Raw genomic sequence first — 24,754 nt, forward strand, 5'->3', positions numbered from 1 at the left:
CTTCATGCTTCCAGTGTTTTTCAGTGCAAATGAACAAAAGATGAGTCTGTGTGTGTGTGTGTGTGCGTGTGCGTGTGCGTGTGCGTGTGCGTGTGTCTGTGTCTATGTCTCTGTGTGTGTGTGTGTCTGTGTGTGTGTGTGTGTGTGTGTGATATGTTGCCTGGAAGGGAAATGTGTGTTTTCATGACGATGAAGATGAAAATCTGTTGAAATCAGCAGAATATTTAATCTCCAGTGTTTTTCCGCTTCAGTTAGATATTTGGCAAACTTTCATCATCAGCTGATTAAATTAATGTCATTCTCCTCGGCCTCGTGTCTTTTTGCTTTTCTGAATGCCTTCATTTCACCTCGTCAGCCATTTTCGTTTTTATGAATCCCTCACTTCATGACCTTTAACCCCACACGTCTTTGACAGATTTGTCACTGTTGTCAAATGTAAAAGTGTTTTCCCGTTGTTTAATTGAGTTTATTGCACGTGGTCTGAAATGATGTTTTCCTGGTTTCTCTCTCTCTCTCACCAGACTGTGATGAGTCATGCTCGGATTGCCGCGGGCCGAGTCGACAGCAGTGTGTGTCGTGTTCAGACCCGGCTGCTCTGCTCAAACATGGTGAATGTGTCCCTGAATGCGGCGTTGGCTTCTACAGTCAGGACGGCGTCTGCTCTGGTAAATCCACACACACACATCCACTCTGTGAGGGAGCCAGGAATATGACTGAGAACCAGTTTTCTACTGGAAGAAGCAGGAGTTTTGTCTCCTGCTCTGGAAACAGAAAAAACAGCTTTTATCCACTTTAATAAAAGTCTCTGTCAGTTCAAGTCTACGTTATGTTCAGAACACGTCTTTATCTCACTGTAAACCCCACACACACACACACACACACACCCCAAACCCCAGAGAGAAAGTCAGTGATTTTAGCTGCTGGTCCTCTGCTGCCTCGTGTGGTCACTTTGTGTCACTGAGGTCAATCTGAACCACGTTGGATTTATTTCTGTGATGTCAAACGTGAGCGGGACCTCGTCCATATAAAGGATCTGGTCCGGTGACAGTTTCTGACCCGTCGTGGTCTGTGCTCTGATTGACAGGTGGTTATCAGCGAGAAGACCCAGCGTCATTTATCATTTATGTAACTGCACCGTTGATAAGCCGCTGTTCAAGAACCCACATGTGGACTCCTTCCTCCAGCTCTGGAGAGTTAGCTCTGCTTCTTCACGCCCTGCTTCTCTGTCTTTATGATTTAGTCGTGTCATTTTATCGCTTCTGCAGCAGCAGCAGCAGCAGCAGCAGCAGCAGCAGCAGCAGCCGCAGCAGCGCTCAGTTGTCACAAGTGTGAAAGGTGCCCTCTTGTGGTCATAGATGACATGGCGTATGTTTTGATAATAAGTCACTTCTAAACATAGGTCACATGACCAGACAAACATGACCGACATTTGAACTTCATGTTAAAATGACTGATTTTGTCTGTGGACTTTGGTGTGGGAGAGTGAACATGTTCTGAAGTGCAGTCTGAAGGTTTAACAGGTTTAATAATGACCTCATCTCTCCTCCACTCATGAGGATCTCACAGCTTTGAAGAACCACGTGGTGTATGAATATAAAGGATTTCTATTTTTGAGGCTGATATGAAGAAGAAGAGTTTCCCTCAGGATGAATCTTTCTTCCTCCACCTGAGGCGCTGACTCGTCTCCTCCTGCAGAGTTAAATCCCCCCACGAGGAACGCTTTTGTTCAAAATGTCAAAACTTGAGGAAACTTTGTGGGAAAAGGTCAAATCCATTAGAAGCTGCCAGCTCTAATGTGACGTCTGGTTTAAAAGAGCTGAAGGCTTTTTAACGTATCCACTTTCCTCCTGTTTATATCCCTGCAGCGTGACGAGAGCAAAGCTTTTCAGGATTTAAGAAGAGTCAGAGCGTTGTTTGAGCGCGTGGTCGTGTCACGGGAACACAAACACAAACACAAACACAAACGCACCATTGTTTTTATGACGCAGTAAAAGTCATGAACGTGTACGTGCTGCGCTCCACAGCCTGCGACTCGTCCTGCGCCTCCTGTTTCCCTGACAACCCACGGTGCATGAGCTGCGCTCCGGGGACCGCACTGCATCATGGGAAATGTATCAGCCAGTGTCCCGCTCGGCGTTACCTGGACGAGCACAGCAGGTGCAGAGGTAAGTCAACATCCACCAGTGAGAGGTTTGTTGAGGAAAGACGAGTTTAAGTCACACGTCCACGTCTTTCACACAATACTTTACAAAAGCAGAACAATATTCTTCTTTCTTTTATTATTTTCTTGCATATAAAGTGGACGTTGTGTTGTTTCCAGGGAACTCTTTATCTCAATAACACATCATCTGCCTCAAAGTAGTAGTAGTAAGTACAAAACATACAAACGTCAGTATAACTCACCGCCGTTATCACGCCCCCACCAGGACTCGTGATGTAATGACACCAGTGAGTACATCTGGTGGAAAAGTGAAACGCTAATATCTGCCACTAGGGCAGGGGTCTCAAACTCAAATGACCTGTGGACCCCTGACCGTCTCGTCAGGTCCGTCAGGGGCCAGTCAAGTAAAAAAAAGGCCAACTTTTTTTTTGGAAAAGCAACCGTTGCGGTGGACGTTATGAGCTGAAAGTGACATATCAATATACTCTTGCCTCGTGTGAGCTTTTCTGTCTTTCATCTATTATTCTGTGCAGCACTTTGGTCCACTGGGTTTGTTTTAAAGTGCTTTACAAATAAAGTTGGTCAAGTGCTTGTTTTCTATGCAACAATAAAAAAAACATATTTATGATGCAAAATGAATCTATTCATTTAAAAATCAAAACATATAGAAATGACTCGTTACAACTTGATGTTGTTAGGAGGGCCACATGTTTGAGACCCCTGCACTAGGGTGTCTGGACACGGATGACGTCCCACTCCTTCATTTCTAATGTTTGTTGTGGTCAGCGTGTCACAGCTCCTGCTCCATGTGCGGTGGTCCGTCCGTGTCCCAGTGTACCTCGTGTCCACCTGGACTCCTCCTGCACCACGGTCAGTGTGTGGACGCCTGTGGAGAGGGTCTCTACTCCCAGGACGACACCTGCCACAGTAAGACCTCTCACGCTTGTTGTTTACTGCTGCTGGTCTTCCTCCTCGGTGACCTCTGACCTCTCTTGCCCTCAGACTGTCACCCTTCCTGCCGCTCCTGTGTGGGACCTCTGGCCTCTGACTGTGTGCGCTGCCTCAAAGCAGAGGAGGTGGTGCTGCCAAAGCGGTCTGATGGCGGCGGCGTCTGCTGGCCTCAGTGTCCTGCTCACACTTACCTGGACGACACGCTGACGTGCAGAGGTGACCACTTCATTTATTCATGTATTCATTTTAGAGCTGAAACCATTATTAATTCATTTACTAAATTAATCCACAACTATTTTGATAATCGAATCATCGGTTTGAAGCTTTTTTCATGATTAAAACAAGATTTCCGATTGTTTAAGCTTCTTAAATGTGAGTATCTTCTTCATTTCTTTGGAGAACAAAGAAATCATTAAAAGTCAATCATTTTGGTTTGTGGACAAAACAAGACATTTGAGAACATCATCATTTCCACGTTTGACCAACACAGATCAACATTTTTTTTTTTTTTTTTTTTCCAACTTTATTTATAATTTTTCCATATCAAAAGTATTTATACAAGCATTTATCACAGATCAACATTTTTTAAGGTTTTCTGATATTCTGAACACCAAACGATTAATCAATTAATCGAGAAAATAATCGACAGATTATGGAAATAATGGTTAGTTGCAGCTCTAATTCATTTATTCATGTCTTCACTGCTGACTCACTCATGACCGCTCTCTCTCACTCTGTCTGTCTCTCTGTCTTCTTGTAGTATTATGACTTTATTCTCGTGATATAACAACTTCTTTCTTGTAGTATTATGACTTTATTCTCGTGATATAACAACTTCTTTCTTGTAGTATTATGACTTTCTTCTCGTGATATAACAACTTCTTTCTTGTAGTATTATGACTTTATTCTCGTGATATAACAACTTCTTTCTTGTAGTATTATGACTTTATTCTCGTGATATAACAACTTCTTTCTTGTAGTATTATGACTTTATTCTCGTGATATAACAACTTCTTTCTTGTAGTATTATGACTTTCTTCTCGTGATATAACAACTTCTTTCTTGTAGTATTATGACTTTATTCTCGTGATATAACAACTTCCTTCTTGTAGTATTATGACTTTATTCTCGTGATATAACAACTTCTTTCTTGTAGTATTATGACTTTATTCTCGTGATATAACAACTTCTTTCTTGTAGTATTATGACTTTCTTCTCGTGATATAACAACTTCTTTCTTGTAGTATTATGACTTTCTTCTCGTGATATAACAACTTCTTTCTTGTAGTATTATGACTTTCTTCTCGTGATATAACAACTTCTTTCTTGTAGTATTATGACTTTCTTCTCGTGATATAACAACTTCTTTCTTGTAGTATTATGACTTTCTTCTCGTGATATAACAACTTCTTTCTTGTAGTATTATGACTTTATTCTCGTGATATAACAACTTCTTTCTTGTAGTATTATGACTTTCTTCTCGTGATATAACAACTTCTTTCTTGTAGTATTATGACTTTATTCTCGTGATATAACAACTTCTTTCTTGTAGTATTATGACTTTATTCTCGTGATATAACAACTTCTTTCTTGTAGTATTATGACTTTATTCTCGTGATATAACAACTTCTTTCTTGTAGTATTATGACTTTATTCTCGTGATATAACAACTTCTTTCTTGTAGTATTATGACTTTATTCTCGTGATATAACAACTTCTTTCTTGTAGTATTATGACTTTATTCTCGTGATATAACAACTTCTTTCTTGTAGTATTATGACTTTATTCTCGTGATATAATAACTTCTTTCTTGTAGTATTATGACTTTCTTCTCGTGATATAATAACTTCCTTCTTGTAGTATTATGACTTTATTCTCGTGATATAACAACTTCTTTCTTGTAGTATTATGACTTTATTCTCGTGATATAACAACTTCTTTCTTGTAGTATTATGACTTTCTTCTCGTGATATAACAACTTCTTTCTTGTAGTATTATGACTTTATTCTCGTGATATAACAACTTCTTTCTTGTAGTATTATGACTTTATTCTCGTGATATAACAACTTCTTTCTTGTAGTATTATGACTTTATTCTCGTGATATAACAACTTCTTTCTTGTAGTATTATGACTTTATTCTCGTGATATAACAACTTCTTTCTTGTAGTATTATGACTTTATTCTCGTGATATAATAACTTCTTTCTTGTAGTATTATGACTTTCTTCTCGTGATATAATAACTTCCTTCTTGTAGTATTATGACTTTATTCTCGTGATATAACAACTTCTTTCTTGTAGTATTATGACTTTATTCTCGTGATATAACAACTTCTTTCTTGTAGTATTATGACTTTCTTCTCGTGATATAATAACTTCCTTCTTGTAGTATTACTCCTCTCTGGAAAGCTTACATGTATCTTTGCTTTAGTATGGTTGCAGGTACAAACCCAGTTCACTTCTGAATTATTTACCGTTCAGTGCATTCATATATTTGCATCAACTATTGATGGGAAAAGGCTGTTGAGTTTGATATTGTGCTGCAGCCCATGAAATGATAAATGAAAAGCTCACTGCTGCATATTGTTGTTCACGTCAGTGTGAGGGTGAGTTTAAAACCCTCTCTTGTTCCCTTCACAAGATACTTTTAGAACATTCTACACATAGAGTGTTTCTACTCTGACACATGCTCATAGTAATTGAATGACTTTCTCACACACAGCTGATTTTAATATGAATGAAATGTGTGAGTAATGTTTGACAGTGTTTATTTCTGGGGAAAGTTAAACGACTGCTCTGTGAGTGAAGTGAAACACTCTCTCATGTGAGTCAGTCCTGCAGTGTGATGAGTATCACGTCACACATGATAAAAGTCTTCACATCATTAGTGTAAAAGTTCAGACTGAATCTTCTTGACTTTACCTGGAACTGAAAGAGCGTTAGCACTATTGACTTTTCTTAATCATCCTGAAGGAGGTGATTACGGAAACACTCATTATCTGTTGATCACATGGAACCAAAACACCAAGTCAATAACAAGATCTGCAGGAACTAAGACGTGAGCCTCTGTGTCTGTTAGATTATATACATTATAAGATAGAAGAGTGTTAATGCATTTGAAATTATTCTTACGTCACCGCCCCCAAAAATCAATGCATCTTTGCCTTTGACCATCGTTACACACCGTTCTCACTCATACTTTACTGCAGCAACTACTGTGTCTCACTGAGCACCACTTATGTTACATGTCATGTACATGTCATTATGTCATTATGTAGTTTGTGCTCACTTCAACATCCCATAAATTAGCCTCATTAGACTCACACACACAGAACAGAATATGATGTATGGTGAACTCTGCTTTTAAATGATCATAATGAGTCTTAACAATGATGTAAACCTTGTCTTTGCTTTTGAAAACATGATTGTTATGATTCACACTTTGAGTCCTTGTTGATTTAGTGACTGCATTTCCATCACAACTAGAATTATCTGAATATTTCACTGATGAGATGGTGGAATAATACACGTTTATGTTTGACCTGTTCCTGCTTGGTTTGGCTTTATGAAGTATGTGGGTGAGTCACTCACCCTGTCATCTGCTGTATTTCGACCAATTAAGTTGCTGTGTTTGACAAAGAAGAAGGGGATTATGGGTAGACAGTACTGTGACAGGTTGACAAGTGGATGTCAGACTGATGGATTTGACTGGGAAAAGTCCTCCACACACACACACACACATTCTCTGGTCTTGAATGAAATATTTATTTGGCGTTTTCTAATCTGTAAGTGAAAGTGATTCACTGCAGAAAAGTCTTCATCACGATATGACGACATCCATAATCTCAGCTGTATATAGAGATAATATCCATATCCTGAGCAGACGTAGGCTGGTGTTTGTGACGTGTGACAGGTCTGAGGACATGGGACAGGTCTGAGGACATGTGACAGGTCTGAGGACATGGGACAGGTCTGAGGACATGGGACTGAATCATTCTGCAGCAGAGCGTCAACTCTTTTTCCTCTGGTGTTAATGTGTAACTCTCATGACTGTGAGCTGGCAGAGCTGACGACAATCACAAAGATGCCAATAAAGAAGGAAGGAAGGAAGGAAGCGGGGAAGGAAGGAGACGGACAAAGTGAAGCAGAACAGCTGCAGGAAAACACGCACACACACATACACACTACACTGCTGCTGCAGCAGAACTCAAATTATGAATCAACTCAGTGTCTATAACGAATTCTATACATTGAAAATGTGTAAGTATCATGAATATTTATGAGCATGAACATCAACATCGACATCGTCTGCTAAATGACATGTAATAATAATAATGTAACCGAGCCCAGGGTAATACTCTAATAATCTCATGCAGTAAATACATGCCTCGATATTGTTTTGTTTGTTTACTTTGTGCCCAATTTCATAACTAAACCAGAGACTTGAAGGTGTTTTTCTGTTGTGGCGAGTCTGGAACGATGGCCGGCTGCTGCACACACGTTTAAAACAAATGTCAAGTTTAACTGTAAAATAGGAGAAAATCTGTTTTTAAAAAGGGCGGCAACTGACGATTCTCATCAGTTATTTTCTTGATCCCTGATGAGCATCTCAAATGACATTCATCACATTCAAGCTCATTTGAATTGGAGAAAGGAAGTGAATCTTTACATCAACACAGCATTCCGTGTGCTCAGTTAGTGACTGAACGTCTGATTAGATGAAGGAGTAAAACAAAGTCAGAGTGTAACACATGGAACATGATTATTATTGTGCTAAAAAATCCTCATTTGTGTCTCATTTCTATCAGAAACCAGAGCTGGGAGTGTTAGACAGTTTGAGTGTGTTTTTATTCTTCTGCTTGTCTGTTTCCTCCTCAGAGTGTCATCCCTCGTGCTCGCTCTGTACCGGACCATCTGCAGAAAACTGCACCTCCTGCTCCTTGTCCTCGTCCACTCTGCAGGACAGTACATGTGTGTCCTCCTGCCCACAGACCTTCTTCATCCAGGACAGTCAGTGCCAAGGTGAGACGCTGCTGAACCACTGGACCGTTAACATTAAACACCCCTCTATTCCTCTGTCAGACTCAGCATCTCCACATAGATTATAGATTATATGATCAATGTGGAGATGCTGAGATTTTAGTTGGGAGTGACCGAGATGGACTGGATTAGAAATGAGTAGATTCAAGAAGAGACTCACTGCCAAATAATGAGCTATTCTATACACCCACAAACAAACTGACTGCCAAATAATGAACTATTCTATACATTCACCAACAGACAGACTGCCAAATAATGAGCTATTCTATGCATCCACTGAAAGACTGCCCTGCAAAATAATGAGCTGTTCCGTGGGATCCAAAAGGCGACTGACTGCCAAATAATGAGCTATTGAATACAGTCATCACTAGATTGACTGCCAAATAACGAGCTATTGAATACAGTCATCACTAGATTGACTGCCAAATAACGAGCTATTGAATACTCTTCTTTCTCTTCCTGTCATGAACGTTGTCTTCGTCTTGGTGTCCTCTGTCCTTCCTCTCAGCATGTCATCCGTCCTGCCTGTCCTGCGCCGGCCCCTCCCAGGCCGACTGCACCTCCTGCCCCCTGCTGGCCTCCCTGCAGAACGGCTACTGCAGGACCAGCTGCCAAGAAGGCCATTTCCTCAGCGCTGACGCCGGAGAGTGCCTCAGTAAGTAGCCCTCTCTGTGTGTGTGTGTGTGTGTGTTGCGTTCATCAAACCCACAGACATGAGTGCTTTTATTTTTACTCTGAGTCGTCCCAGTGGGAGAAGCAGCAGCAGCAGCAGCAGCAGCAGCAGCAGCAGCAGCAGCAGCAGCAGCAGCAGCAGCAGCAGCAGCAGCAGCAGCAGCGTCTCGCAGTGAGTGTAGCTGTGGAAAAAGCTGCATTATTCAGAAGAAAAACCAACCATCCTTTTAAAATGGATGTTCCTGGATTGATGTGTTTTCCCTAAAAGCTCTGCCATCTGTTCCTTTTGAATCCTTTGACCTACAATTATCTTCTGAGCTGAAGTAAAACCACATCTTGTTACTGGAGAGACAGAGTAAGGGTTTTGTTCCTCCTGTAGTGATGAAGATGAAGAGGAGCTCGGCAAAAAAATCCTCCTTCGCAGCCGCTCACGGCCTCCATTCACTCTTTAAATCAAAGGGATTGAATTCAGTGAACAATCATCTGTGAGGAGCTGGCAGAACATGAACCTCAAAGAACACAAGATCAGTTTATTTTAGAAGTGACAGAAACAATGAAGTTGGACATTTTTTAAATGTTATTATATTTAAGAACTGAATAAATTATATTTAAGCTTCAGACATCATCATTTAGCCACCTAACAAAAGAATCAGTGAATAATGTCACATGATCACGTCTTTATCTCACTGTGAGACAGACCAGACAACAGGAAACTGAAGTTTGTAAACTACTCACTCTCCCACACCAAAAGCCCATAGAGAAAATCAGTGATTTTAACATCACTGAGTTCAAATGTCTTATTTTGTTAATTTGGCTTTTGAAACATTTCATTTAGACTTAACTCAGTGACACAAAGTGACCACACGAGGCAGCAGAGGACCAGCAGCTCCTGTGTCCCAGCAGCTAAAATCACTGGTTTTCTCTCTGGACTTTGGTGTGTGAGAGTGAGTGTTTTACAAACTTCAGTTTCTTGTTGTTAAAGTCTGTCTGACAGTGAGATAAAGACGTGAATGTGTTCTTAAAGACACCGTCTTTTGTTAAGTTGCTTTTCTTGTGTCATCACCTCATAAACCTCAGTTAAATATAAATATATATATATCTATATTAACGTCTGATTTGTGAAAACAGTGTCTCTCGTCTGTGTTGTGTGTCCCATGTCTCACTCCGACATGTAAAACCAGAGCAGTGAGTCAGAGGACAGCAGGCCTTCTGTCTGTAAATAGCGTCTTTGTTGGGGGGCGACATGTCTGGACAGGGTGAAGTCGACTTCAGAGGACCACACAGCTCCTGTGGAACTTCAGATAAACACCAGGCCCTACTTCAGTTCCACACTCTGTTTCCTGAGTGAAACCAAAGAAACTCTGGAGGAATCATGGACTTGATGACACGCAGACATTGCGTGTCGTGCATTTGTAACTCGAGCTTCACAAATGGAAAGTACGCCATAAAGACGGGACTCTGAGGACTCTTTGGTTTATATTCAGTTTTAATAAGACCTGACGCTCCTCTGTGCTGTGAAGCTCGTTAGTGTTTCACGCTGTGACGACCACATGACACACAGGAAGTTCTGTTTTCTTCTCACACTGAATCACCTGAGTGATCGTTATTGATCGATTTAGTCAATCAATAACGGACACACACACACACACACACACAGACAGATAAAACCCTGCTCAGGTTATTATCGTTGTGCTGATCTTGACGACCCTGCAGCAGCAGGTTAATGTTGATGTTCACTGCAGGTGTGAATGACACACACACACACACACACACACACACACACACACACAGACAGACAGACAGACAGACAGACAGACAGACAGACAGAACAGACCACACACGCTGTTTCTCGGTGTAATGAGTTTACTTTGATGAGTGCATGCTGTGACCAGACGTCTGTATTAAAATCTTAATCTGATTCCTCAGTAATCGCTCTCATCTTCACACAGCTGTGAAAACTCCTGCAGCAGCTTTTCATCCCCTCAGCTGTTTGAGAGTCCATATCACGAGTTATAAATTTAGATTGTGAAAGTTTATCAAATGAAATGTTGCCGTCTGTGTCCTCAGGTCTTTCAAAAGAACCTTTGCTAACCCTCACTCTGTAAAAACATCATTTAATCATTAATAAGCCAAAAGAATCCAGCAGACAACACAAGACTGATCTCAGTTTAAGATCACGTCTTTATCTCGTGGTGTATATAACAGGAAACTCTCCATCACCAAACCTCAGAGAGAAAAACAAAGCTGCTGCTGCTCCTCTGCTGCCTCGTGTGGTCACTTTGTATCACTGACGTCATTCTGAACGTTGGATTTCAAACACTGAAGAGACAAAATCAGACATTTGAATTTTATGACGCCACCTACTGTTCACGCCCTGCGTTGCTTGATGTATGTGGACGAGGCCGACGCAGGACCAACGTGGAGACATCACTAGGACAGGTGTTGGTGTTGGACACTGTCCACTGTCTCTCTCTCCACTGTGGACGTGAGACTCTGTGCACAACAACGAGCGAGTAAAGTTCAGAAAGAGAGAGAGAAAATGACGTTGTGACGATCTCTGACTCACCAAAGATCCTGAACCCTGGTCCTGAACCCTGGTCCTGAACCCTGGTACTAACCCCGGTCTGTGTGTGTCTCCCTCAGAGTGCAGCTCAGACTGTCAGCGTTGCACCGCAGACCTCCACACCGGTGTCGGCAGCGTCTGTCTGTGGTGTGCGGCGGCGAGGACGTGGTTGCTCGGCGACCACTGCGTGGCTCAGTGTCCACGTGGACACTTCTCCTGGCACGGAGCCTGCATCAGTAAGTACTGTCAGTACAACCCGAGGTCAGAGGTCAGAGGTCAGGGGGGAAGCTGGTGATGGTTTATTCATCCACTGAAAATCTTTAAAACACAGATTATTTGTTGTCATGGCAGCAGTTTATCAGCGACCTGACGAGAAGAATTTAGAGCTAAGAGCTTTGTCGATAAGTGATGTCAGAGGTTGATGTGTGATGATGAGATCGATCACAGCTGTGGTCACAGTCTGAAAGAAGGACTTTAGTTCTAAGTCAGTAATTCTGACTGGTCTGGACAGAAGATTCTGTGATGTGACCACGTCTCTGACTCCTGACGTCCTCTGACCGCTGACGTCCTCTGACCCCTGACGTCCTCTGACCGCTGACGTCCTCTGACCGCTGACGTCCTCTGACCCCTGACGTCCTCTGACCGCTGACGTCCTCTGACCGCTGACGTCCTCTGACCCCTGACGTCCTCTGACCGCTGACGTCCTCTGACTCCTGACGTCCTCTGACCCCTGACGTCCTCTGACCCCTGATGTCGTCTGACCCCTGACGTCCTCTGACCCCTGACGTCCTCTGACCGCTGACGTCGTCTGACTCCTGACGTCCTCTGACTCCTGACGTCCTCTGACCCCTGACGTCCTCTGACCCCTGACGTCCTCTGACCCCTGACGTCGTCCGACCCCTGACGTCGTCCGACCCCTGACGTCCTCCGACCCCTGACGTCGTCCGACCCCTGACGTCCTCCGACCCCTGACGTCCTCTGACCCCTGACGTCGTCTGACTCCTGACGTCCTCTGACCCCTGACGTCCTCTGACTCCTGACGTCCTCTGACCGCTGACGTCGTCTGACTCCTGACGTCCTCTGACTCCTGACGTCCTCTGACTCCTAACGTCCTCTGACCGCTGACGTCCTCTGACCCCTGACGTCGTCCGACCCCTGACGTCCTCCGACCCCTGACGTCGTCCGACCCCTGACGTCCTCCGACCCCTGACGTCGTCCGACTCCTGACGTCCTCTGACCGCTGACGTCGTCTGACTCCTGACGTCCTCCGACCCCTGACGTCCTCTGACCGCTGACGTCGTCTGACTCCTGACGTCCTCTGACTCCTAACGTCCTCTGACTCCTAACGTCCTCTGACCGCTGACGTCCTCTGACTCCTGATGTCCTCTGACCGCTGACGTCCTCTGACTCCTGACGTCCTCTGACCGCTGACGTCCTCTGACTCCTGACGTCCTCTGACCGCTGACGTCCTCTGACCCCTGACGTCCTCCGACCCCTGACGTCGTCTGACTCCTGACGTCCTCTGACCGCTGACGTCGTCCGACCCCTGACGTCCTCCGACCCCTGACGTCCTCCGACCCCTGACGTCCTCCGACCCCTGACGTCGTCTGACTCCTGACGTCCTCTGACCCCTGACGTCGTCTGACTCCTGACGTCCTCTGACCCCTGACGTCCTCTGACCGCTGACGTCGTCTGACCCCTGACGTCCTCTGACCCCTGACGTCGTCTGACTCCTGACGTCCTCTGACCCCTGACGTCCTCCGACCCCTGACGTCGTCCGACCCCTGACGTCGTCCGACCCCTGACGTCGTCCGACCCCTGACGTCCTCTGACCCCTGACGTCCTCTGACCTCTGACGTCGTCTCACTCCTGACGTCGTCTGACTCCTGACGTCCTCTGACCGCTGACGTCCTCTGACCGCTGACTCCTCCTCAGCGGAGGCTTCAGGCTGTAAAGTGTGATGAAACACGTGTTGCTGCTCAGATGCATCAGTGCAGTGACAGTAATGAGATCATCAGGTGTGTGAGACGCCTCTCTGCTGCTGCAGGTGTTTGTTTCACTGTGATCGTGATTCTAGAAGCTTCAGGATTCACAGTGTGGAGGCAGCTGTGGGGGTTTGAGGCTCTTGAAATTGATTAGTGAGACTCATGAATATGTATTTTTAAGCTCTTTAATCACAATCTTTTTTTAAATGTGATCTGTCAGCACTTTTTAGTCATTATAGGAAGTGTGTGTGTGTGTGTGTGTGCTGATGATGAATGACTCTCGTCCTCAGCTTCATGCTCGTGTCACATTATTCTGTTTCATCTCACTGTTGTTTTTTTCCCAGGATGCCATATGTCATGTGATTCCTGCAGTGGGGCGGGGCCTCTCGCCTGCACTTCCTGCCACACCCACAGTGTTCTGCTACCATCAGGCCTGTGTGCTCCCAAATGTCTGACTGGTTACTATGACGATGGTCACAGGGTCTGTCAGGGTAAGTGTTTCTGATCTAACAACAAACACTGAAGATCAACACATGATCCCATCTTTAAGTGATGTTACCATCACACACACACACAAGCTGCTGGTCCTCTGCTGCCTCGTGTGGTCACTTTGTGTCACTGAGTTAAGTCCAAATTAAATATTTCAATTGCAGAATTCATTAAAGTCAGACATTTGAACTCAGTGATGGAGGCAGTAGTGTGTGTGTGTGTGTGTGTGTGTTAACATCTCTTTGGTCTGGGAGAGTGAGTGCTTTCTGATTGTAAGCTTGAGCCCAATAATGATTAATAATGAATAGACGTGATGTCATGTGTTACTGTTTGGTTGTGCTTCTGTTATTTGCCTTGAAAATAATTCAAAATGAAGCAGTGACAGATAAGGATGTGATTCAGGGTTTAAGAATGTTTCTGCAGTCGTTAAAATGAGTGTTCAGTCGCTGTCTTTGTTTCACTAAAAAGAATGTGACCTGAAACTGGATGGATCCACCAGGAAGCTCTCGCTGCAGTTTCAGCAGCACACCTTCCACTGCCTCCACACTCTGGTGGTCCAGCATGTTGTTGTGTTGTCAGCGTGGAATCTAACCGTGACCTCTTGACCTCTGTGTTTGTGCAGCATGTGACCCTCAGTGTCTGACGTGTGACACAGCTGGAGTTTGTACGTCGTGTCGAGACCCGACCAAAGTTCTGCTGTTTGGAGAGTGTCAGTACGACAGCTGTGCTCATCAGTATTACCTCAACACCACCACCAGAACCTGCAGAGGTAACACACACACACACACACACACACACACACACACACACACACACACACTGCTGATCTCAGTGGACGAGTGACTTCACACGACTTTAACATATAAATAAGAGCGTGAAGACCAGGAGCTAAAGTCTGAGGAGCACAGGTGTGAAAGACTTCCTGTCGCTCAGGCTCTGCGTCCTCAGTCCAGCATCAGCTCATCTCACCTCATTGATTATGTTTGTAACGAGGAAACTCTGCTTCTCACGGTCGTCCTGAGATATGATGATCCAAGTATCAAAAAACAAACAGGTTTATTAGCTGCACAATATTGAACAATATCACACAATTACAACTTTTATTTATAAAGTCCGATTCAGAGTGGACAGAAACACTAACAACACCATCAAATAAGTCATAAAAAACATTCCGACATTATTTGACTGTGTTGTGTTTGTGTCCTGAAGCTGAAACACAAACTCACTGAACAAAGCACAGATCAAACACAACTGACTCTCTGCTCTCCTGTTCATTTCTCCTCTAAACTGTTCTCCCATCATCTCTCATCGTCCCTGTCCTCCTGTCCTTCTTCTTGTCCTCTCTCTTCACCCTCCTGTCCCGTGCTGTGTGTGTGCAGAGTGTGACTGGAGCTGTAACGCCTGCAGAGGTCCTCTGCGGACAGACTGTCTTCAGTGCATGGAGGGACACGTGCTGCAGGACGGTGTGTGTTCACAGAGCTGCTCGTCCGGGTCATATCAGGACGGAGACCAGTGCCTCGGTCAGTGCAACACAAACAAACACACACTAACACACACACAGCCCGTGGCCAAGTGGAAAGGGAACTTGACTTGTAACCGGAGGGTCGCTGGTTCAAAAAGGGCTGGGGTACCTCTGAGCAAGGTACCCTACTCCCAATGCTCCCTGGGCGCTACTCAGTGTGGCAGCCCACTGCTAATTCTAGGATGGGTCAAATGCAGAGGAATACTTTCCCTAAGGGGATTAATAAAAAAACACACACACAAACAACCACTGCTGCTTCAGCTCTTTTACTTTTCTCCTGTCTGACAAAAATCCTTGGTCTAAATATAACTCACTGAAAACAGTGACTTCTTCATTTTTTTCTTTTGTATTAAATTGTATGTGTGTGTCTGTGTTGTGTTGTGTGGTGTGTGCGTCAGGCTGTGACGATGACTGTGTGGCGTGCAGAGGTCCAGGACAGTGTGAGCAGTGTCAGTCTCTGTACAGCCTCCTGCAGGGTCACTGTGTGCTGGACTGTGGCAGAAACTTCTTCCTGGACATTTCCTCTCACGCCTGCAAGCGTACGTGTTTGAATCTGTTTACTATTATTATAATAGTTATAACAATAATAATAATAATAACAAAGTATCATAACTGTTGTAAAACTATGTAACTCATTGTTTGGGTTTAATGAGGTACTGACTGCACTGAGAGCGCCCCCTGCTGCTGAGAACCAGCCTGAGACACATACGCTCTCGCTCTCTCTCACTGAAACTGAAGTTTGTAAACCACTCACTCTCTCACACCAAAGTCCAGAGAGAAAACCAGTGATTGCAGCTGCTGGTCCTCTGCTGCCTCGTGTGGTCACTTTGTGTCACTGAGTTAAGTCTAAATAAAATATTTTTAAAGTCAGACATTTGAACTCAGTGATGGAGGCAGCACTGTGTGTGTGTGTGGGGGGGGGGGGGGGGAGAGTGAGTGGTTTACAAACTTGAGTTTCTGTCTCAGAGTGTGACGTATGATTCTTTAGTGGTTCCAGGTGTAGGGGGCGCTCACGGCCCCTTCAGCTCTGAAAGGTACATTAAAATGACTGAAACATTGTGTCCATCATGGAACCTTGTGTTGTGTAGTTTTGTGACCGTGTTTGAAACTCTCTGTGACTCTCTGTGGTCAGCCTGCTCCTCTGACTGCGCGCTGTGTGACGGCATCGGACGCTGCAGAGCTTGTCGTGACCAAACGTACCTCATCGAAGGATACTGCACCCCCGACTGTGGACACGGTTACTATGCCAACCAGAGGACCAGGACCTGCCTCGGTAATGACGCGATGAACATGTTTGATTTGTGTGTCTCGTTTGAAGATTGTAAATCTTTGTTGAACTTCTCAGTTTCAGTGGAGCTTTGACGACCCTTCATTCACGTTTGTCTCTGTCTTCCTGTCGTCCCCCCTCCTCTCAGAAAACACCCGCCCCCCTGCCCTTCATGTCAACGGTTCCCTGCTGGTTCCACTGGGCGGTTCTGCTGCTCTGTCCCCATCTCTGCTGCAGGTGAAGGATCCCGACAGTCCCACCGAGCAGCTCGTCTTCCACGTCGTCCAGAGTCCAAACAACGGACAGTTGGTTCTGTCCAGGAAGGAGGAGGGAGAAGAGCGTGGGGGCCAGGAACTGAGCGGAGGCAGCAGCTTCACCTGGACACAGCTGAACACTGGACGTGTCCACTTCAGACATCAGAGAGACAAAGCCAGGTCAGTGGTCCTCATGTTTGTAAAACTGTGTGCACATGAACCCTCACTCTGTCAGATCCAACCAACTTCACCTCCACCTCATCTTTATAAGAAGGAAAAAAGCATGAGTTATAATGACAACACACCAATGAGAGTAATGCAGGTCCACACCATGCTGGGTTTAAAGGAGCTGCTACAAGATGCATTGAAGGAACCTCGTAAATGTAGTCAGCTAGCATTGTGTGTGTGTGTGTGTGTGTGTGTGTGTGTGTGTGTCACCATCATTAGCACAGGTCAGAGTCACAGACGTAAACAAACCCAGCCATTTTCAGTCTGAATGTTCTGTCATTCGTTGGGAGCTAGTGCAGTATCACCGGTGTTTAGTTTCAGAGCTCATTGTTACTATGACACAGCAGAAGTTCAGTGACATTTTTATTTGTGGTTGGTAGAAGCAAATACTGATACTGACATAATGGCATACAATACATCTGGAACATGGAACTCCATGGTTGCATGACAGTTGGTTGGTTATCAGTGAGATGTTCCAGCTGCAGGAGAGGAGCTTCCTCTGAACCTGCAGACACCTGGAACGCCTCCTGGAGGAGAGTGGGGTGAACAGTCACTTGACGACGCTTGTCTCACTCACAGTGCTGTGTCATTACATTACATTACATTACATTACATTACATTACATGTCATTTAGCAGACGCTTTTATCCAAAGTGACTTACAATAAGTGCATTTAAACATTTGGGTACAAATAAGAGCTAGAAGTAAGTAAGAGCTCCAAGTAAGCCAAACTATGAAGTGCTAGTCATAAGTGCGATGTATAAATTTTTTTTTTGTTTGTTTTTTTTTGTCGCCGTCGTCTTAGTCGAGGTAGAAAGTGAAGAAATGTGTTTTTAGTCGGCGGCGGAAGATGTGGAGGCTTTCCGCTGTCCGGATGTTGATGGGGAGCTCGTTCCACCATTTGGGAGCGAGGACAGTGAACAGTCTCGAGTTCTGCGAATGCCTCTGCGATCCTCTCAGTGAGGGGGCAGCAAGCCGGTTTGCCGATGCAGAGCGGAGTGGGCGGGCTGGGGTGTAGGTTTTGATCATGTCCTGGATGTAGGCTGGACCGGATCCGTTTGTAGCATGGAACCTTGCACTAGAGTCTTGAAGCGGATCCGAGCAGCTACAGGAAGCCAGTGAAGGGAGCGGACGAGCGGTGTAGTGTGGGAGAATTTTGGTGTGTTGAAGACCGGTCGAGCTGCTGCATTCTGGATGAGTTGCAGAGGTCGTATGGCACACGCAGGGAGACCAGCCAGGAGGGAGTTGCAGTAATCCAAGCGTGAGATGACAAGAGCCTGGACCTGTGCCGCCGCCTTCTGGGTTAGAAGAGGCCGTATCCTTCTGATGTTGTCAGTGACTGTTGCAACATCACAACAGTCACTGACTAGTCACTGCACCCAACCCTGGACTGACATCAGGTTACCGTGAAACCTGGTCTTCAGACTTGCTCTTCCTCGACACACCTGGCAGCCAGGTTAACCAGAGCTCACATCTGATTGGCTGAGAGGTCGGTCATTGTTCCCATGGCTACGGCATCTTTGCTAGAGACGGAGGTCTGATGGGCACCAGTGAAGAACAGAGCTCGTTGAAGTTACGTTCCACACAGTCGATCCTCTGCGGGGCGTTCTCTGATTCCTGCAGAGCCTGAACCAGCTCCTGCTTTTCATTCTGCAGTCTGACAATCGCCTGGTTGTTGTTCTGCGTGATCTGTTGTAGTTTGGGCACCAGAGCATAAAGCTTGACGTTGAAGCGCTTCTTTTGTGTCAGTGAACATCGCAGCTCGTGGATTTGGTTTTCCAGATCGCCAATCTTGCACTGGTCCGCCTGTGAAGTCTGACGCAGCATGGAGAGCTGCTCCCGCAGTCTGCTTTTGGCGCCCGTCTCTTGTTTAAGGAAAGAACGGAGGTCCTGGATTTTATGTTCCAGATTTTGAATCCTCTTCTGGTTAGCCTCATTAGTCTTTTGCAGCATGGAGACCTGGGCCAGGAGTTGGGTTTTGTCCTCCATTTAAAATGACTGAGCTGATCAAGTCTTCTTCTTCTTCTTCTCAGTCGTACTGTTTGAACGTGCTTCACCTTCTTCTTCAGTACGACTGAGAAGAAGGTTTGAACGTGCTTCACCTTCTTCTCAGTCGTACTGTTTGAACGTGCTTCACCTTCTTCTTCTCAGTCGTACTGTTTGAACGTGCTTCACCTTCTTCTTCTCAGTCGTACTGTTTGAACGTGCTTCACCTTCTTCTTCTTCTCAGTCGTACTGTTTGAACGTGCTTCACCTTCTTCTTCTCAGTCGTACTGTTTGAACATGCTTCACCTTCTTCTTCTCAGTCGTACTGTTTGAACGTGCTTCACCTTCTTCTTCTCAGTCGTACTGTTTGAACGTGCTTCACCTTCTTCTTCTCAGTCGTACTGTTTGAACGTGCTTCACCTTCTTCTTCTCAGTCGTACTGTTTGAACGTGCTTCACCTTCTTCTTCTCAGTCGTACTGTTTGAACGCGCTTCACCTTCTTCTTCTCAGTCGTACTGTTTGAAAGTGCTTCACCTTCTTCTTCTTCTCAGTCGTACTGTTTGAACGTGCTTCACCTTCTTCTTCTTCTCAGTCGTACTGTTTGAACGTGCTTCACCTTCTTCTTCTCAGTCGTACTGTTTGAACGTGCTTCACCTTCTTCTTCTCAGTCGTACTGTTTGAAAGTGCTTCACCTTCTTCTTCTTCTCAGTCGTACTGTTTGAACGTGCTTCACCTTCTTCTTCTCATTCGTACTGTTTGAAAGTGCTTCACCTTCTTCTTCTTCTCAGTCGTACTGTTTGAATGTGCTTCACCTTCGTCTTCTTCTCAGTCGTACTGTTTGAAAGTGCTTCACCTTCTTCTCAGTCGTACTGTTTAAACGCGCTTCACCTTCTTCTTCTCAATCGTACTGTTTGAAAGTGCTTCACCTTCTTCTTCTCATTCGTACTGTTTGAACATGCTTCACCTTCTTCTTCTCATTCGTACTGTTTGAAAGTGCTTCACCTTCTTCTTCTTCTCAGTCGTACTGTTTGAATGTGCTTCACCTTCTTCTTCTTCTCAGTCGTACTGTTTAAACGCGCTTCACCTTCTTCTCATTCGTACTGTTTGAACGTGCTTCACCTTCTTCTTCTCAGTCGTACTGTTTCAAAGCGCTTCACCTTCTTCTTCTTCTCAGTCGTACTGTTTGAACGTGCTTCACCTTCTTCTTCTTCTCAGTCGTACTGTTTGAACGCGCTTCACCTTCTTCTACTCAGTCGTACTGTTTGAACGCGCTTCACCTTCTTCTTCTCAGTCGTACTGTTTCAAAGCGCTTCACCTTCTTCTTCTTCTCAGTCGTACTGTTTGAACGCGCTTCACCTTCTTCTTCTCTGTCGTACTGTTTGAACGCGCTTCACCTTCTTCTTCTTCTCTGTCGTACTGTTTGAACGCGCTTCACCTTCTTCTTCTCAGTCGTACTGTTTGAACGCGCTTCACCTTCTTCTTCTTCTCTGTCGTACTGTTTGAACGCGCTTCACCTTCTTCTTCTCAGTCGTACTGTTTCAAAGCGCTTCACCTTCTTCTTCTTCTCTGTCGTACTGTTTGAACGCGCTTCACCTTCTTCTTCTTCTCTGTCGTACTGTTTGAACGCGCTTCACCTTCTTCTTCTTCTCTGTCGTACTGTTTGAACGCGCTTCACCTTCTTCTTCTCTGTCGTACTGTTTGAACGCGCTTCACCTTCTTCTTCTCAGTCGTACTGTTTGAACGTGCTTCACCTTCTTCTTCTCTGTCGTACTGTTTGAACGTGCTTCACCTTCTTCTTCTCAGTCGTACTGTTTGAACGTGCTTCACCTTCTTCTTCTCTGTCGTACTGTTTGAACGTGCTTCACCTTCTTCTTCTCAGTCGTACTGTTTGAACGCGCTTCACCTTCTTCTTCTCTGTCGTACTGTTTGAACGCGCTTCACCTTCTTCTTCTTCTCAGTCGTACTGTTTGAACGCGTTTCACCTTCTTCTACTCAGTCGTACTGTTTGAACGCGCTTCACCTTCTTCTTCTCTGTCGTACTGTTTGAACGCGCTTCACCTTCTTCTTCTCTGTCGTACTGTTTGAACGCGCTTCACCTTCTTCTTCTCAGTCGTACTGTTTGAACGTGCTTCACCTTCTTCTTCTCAGTCGTACTGTTTGAACGCGCTTCACCTTCTTCTTCTTGTGGAATCATTTCTGGCAGATGTTCTGCTCTCCTCTCTCCAGTAACATGATGCTTTGTAATCTCCTATCCTTTAAACATCCTTTGATATAAAAGGCGTCTGAAAGATCGATGGAGGAGGAGGAGGAGCCTCAAAATGTGATTGTGAGTGTTGTAGTGTGTAAGGGGAGGAGCCATGCCTACCAGCCACTTCGACCTGTTTGAAATGTGCTGAAGAAAAGAATGAGGACTTTTATTTGTGTTAAAGGTTAAGGACTGGCAGACTTTTGTATTGGTCACAAGACCTGAGACTTTAATGTTTTTAACACACTTCACACTTTAGGTCTTTTTGTGTCTTATTCTTCTCATAATTCCCTGCATGTTGTACAGCAAAGCTGCCCTCTACAGGACAAAGAGGTTTCTGTCTTCAACACAGTCCTGGGTTTTAAATTTGCTATCTACCCCTTGTGTTGTTTTTTCCTGTCACATGACAATGGGAGTGAAAGTCCTTTCGACGTTCACCAACAAAATCTCCTCAGTGCAGGTCCATTTTCCTCAATTCAAAGTTCTTTCAACTCAGGTCGAAGTTCCAAAGTGCTTTCAACACAGTTTGTTCTTTATCGCAGTTCAGAGTTCCTCCTTCATCACTGTTGCTTTCAAATGCAGCTCAAAGTGATTTATGGCAGCAGTGAGTAAATCACTCTCCTTCATTTTATTTGTATACACGCCCACAAACAAACCTGTGGATCGTGTTCCTGGTTCTCTGTACGATGTGTCAGTGCCAGCACTTTAAAAAGAAAAGTGGAACTATCCCTTTAATCTGGCGACGAGGTGAAAGTGAAGGACGTGTGTGGACATTCACAGCAGGTTTATAACCAACACTTAAACTCATTTCTCCTTTTACTGTGACTGTTGTGACACAACATTTATGCAGCGCAGTGAATTAAAGCTGCCGTCAGTTACACTGTCATGACATTTCATTTTACTGCTTCTGATTGATGCTGCTCTCTGGCTGCAAAGGTCATTTGCATTAACCTTCACAAAGATGTCAGATACGTTACATTCACACATTTTTTCATTTGCATGTTATGAATGTTCACTGTTTGGCTCCAGAGGGGAATTAAAAATGAAGGCTTGGTCACTCTGTGTTCCTCAGTGCAGCTGCTCTGCTGTGGCACAAACGGTCGCTCGACCAATCAGGAGCGTCGCATCAAACAGACGCCGCAGTGTCCTGCTCTGAAATGGCCGCACGCCAGCAAATTAGCAAAACATGGTCCACTGCCCAGTTTAGAGCTGTTAGATTCATGGAGACATTAAATGCTCAAATAAAAAATAGCATTCCATCTGCAGCTGTATTTTTTGGAATAATGCATTTGATTTGCTCAACAGATCTGAGTAAAAAATAATATACTAAATAAATGAATAAAATACAGTTATATACAAGAGAAAATCTGATGGTGAAACGATTTAAAACTCAAAGTGAAGCTTTTAACTCAAAGCTGTGTCAAAAAGAAAATGTCATCTTCAAATGCATACAACAAATGCACCGCTTTTACAATATGTGCATTTATGAGTTTTTCTCCCACAATAAATAATAAATAATAATAGCTATAACGTGGGCACGGTATACTAATTAATAATATTATCATCCCTGGACACCTGGGTAAGCTAATCGAGCGGTGTTGTGTTGTTATTGTCGTACTTCTCGATATTCTGTTTAAATGCCTCTCGGTTATAATTGTTCCTTGCAATGACAGGCTCTTCAGAATGTCTTTGTACTTCATTCTCAGCCTAAAATAAAACTCGATCATGCTATCTCTGTCCATCGTGTAGCTTTAGCCACTCTACTGTCTCTACCTTTGACCTTAGAGGAGGTGCGCTCCATTTGCTTACCCAACTGTCCGGGAATGATGATATTATTAATTAGTTTATTTATTTATTTTTACCATGTCACGCCCGGGGCTCCGTACTTATATTATTTAAATAAGCTGTTCAATACGTGTTTAATGAGCCGTAAATATTCCACTCATGACAGCTGCTGGGACTTGAGACTTGAGAAGTTTCTTAAGTCTCATTTTCAGGAAGCACTGAAGTTTCTGCCTTTGTCAGAGCGGAAAATATAAAAACACTCAATTAAACAAAGAAAAACTAACTCCAGCGCATGAGACCGAGTAACTTAGAGCAGCTACGAGATGCATTCAGGGAACCTGGTTAATTTCATTATTTCTGTCATCACAGCTCAGAGTTCGGCCCTTTTCTAGAGACTTCCGTCAGTCTTAAATGATGTCACGCATGTCCTTTGATGCTTCAGATGCCTTTGATGGCAAATGTGATGTGTAAAGGAAAGAAAGGTTGAAAGTTTGAAGGTAGTAACGAAGGATCAGGAAATGACTTGAAGAACCTCAAACTGTAGGGGTAGAGATGTACCTCTCAGTTTGCAGCCTGTCGGAAATAATTAGTAGAAGAAGCAGCAGCTCCTCAACATTTCAGGAAGCAGAATTAAAGCTAAGTAACATTTTAAAAACAAACATTAAAGAAGAAGTAGAAGAAGAATCAACCACAGCAGCCAAGCTCTTGTGTTTGTGATCCTTTTTAAAATGGATGACGGCGGGAAAACCAAACTCGTGGCTCAGGTCTTCGAGCTGCAAAAGATTAACCAGGCTAACCAGTGGAGGATCAGGGATCTGGAAAATGAAATCCAGGAGATCCATTTTGTTGTGACACATGAGCTGAGTGTCAAAACCACACTTCAGGACCAGGTCTCACAGCTGTGCGAGACCTCAAAGGAGGACCAGTGCAAGATTCCCGAACTGGAAAACGAAATCCAGAAGCTCCGTTGTTCACTGACACGGGAAGCCATTGTCAAAATCAAGCTTTTTGACGAGGTTGCCAAGCTAAGTAAAACGTCGCAGGATAGCAAGCGGATGTTTGACCAGCTGATCAGTGAGAATCAGGAGCTCTGTAAGGCTCTGACTCGATCCAGTACTGACAAGCAGAGGATCGACCGTCTGGAAAACAACATCAACGCGCTCCGCTCGTCTCTGCTGCCCAACATCAACTCTGACAACAAAGCTCTGGCAAGGACACCGTGGCCTTCAGCACCTGCAGGAACAAGGACTCAGTCAGAGGGCTGAGCTCCACGTCATGACAGTGAACGCATCATCGGCCTCATGAGCTCAGGGATAGATGCCACTCACTGGGATGACCATACAGAGGAGGAGGAGGAGGCGGAGGAGTCTGTCAGGGGCGTAACAACAACCTTTCTTACAGTCCCACCCACTTGTAGTCCCGCCCCCTCTCCCAAAAGTAAGGCTCAGATATAGTACACATGAAATGATTTGACTGGAATATTGTAACACTGCTGTCACAGGACGACGTGTCACTGTACTTCTGGATGAAGTACAGTAACGTTGAATGTAATACCGTATATATATATATATATATATATTTACACTGCTCACAAAATCATCACAGTGA

At 44.6% G+C, this 24,754-nt stretch overlaps 1 protein-coding gene and 1 long non-coding RNA gene across 3 annotated transcripts in view; one reads left to right on the forward strand and one right to left on the reverse strand.

The window, feature by feature from the left end:
• fras1 (Fraser extracellular matrix complex subunit 1) overlaps positions 1–24,754 on the forward strand; it is a 76,415-nt gene that overhangs the window by 22,187 nt on the left and 29,474 nt on the right. For both annotated transcript variants that reach the window (XM_058636866.1, XM_058636867.1), the window contains exons 9-21: positions 522–665; positions 2,025–2,165; positions 2,948–3,088; positions 3,164–3,328; positions 7,990–8,133; positions 8,660–8,806; positions 11,467–11,622; positions 13,716–13,862; positions 14,483–14,629; positions 15,240–15,380; positions 15,781–15,921; positions 16,515–16,655; positions 16,798–17,083. In XM_058636866.1, coding sequence (XP_058492849.1) covers positions 522–665; positions 2,025–2,165; positions 2,948–3,088; positions 3,164–3,328; positions 7,990–8,133; positions 8,660–8,806; positions 11,467–11,622; positions 13,716–13,862; positions 14,483–14,629; positions 15,240–15,380; positions 15,781–15,921; positions 16,515–16,655; positions 16,798–17,083 — 2,041 coding nt within the window. The remainder of the gene's footprint in view (positions 1–521; positions 666–2,024; positions 2,166–2,947; positions 3,089–3,163; positions 3,329–7,989; positions 8,134–8,659; positions 8,807–11,466; positions 11,623–13,715; positions 13,863–14,482; positions 14,630–15,239; positions 15,381–15,780; positions 15,922–16,514; positions 16,656–16,797; positions 17,084–24,754) is intronic.
• Positions 19,540–20,634, reverse strand: LOC131464408 (uncharacterized). Its single transcript, XR_009241173.1, has 3 exons — positions 20,043–20,634; positions 19,970–20,004; positions 19,540–19,934 (listed from the first exon to the last, which is right to left on the reverse strand). It is a non-coding gene; the product is annotated as an uncharacterized LOC131464408 (long non-coding RNA).

This window comes from Solea solea, chromosome 8 (assembly GCF_958295425.1).
Source record: "Solea solea chromosome 8, fSolSol10.1, whole genome shotgun sequence".
Taxonomy (NCBI): Eukaryota; Metazoa; Chordata; class Actinopteri; order Pleuronectiformes; family Soleidae; genus Solea; species Solea solea.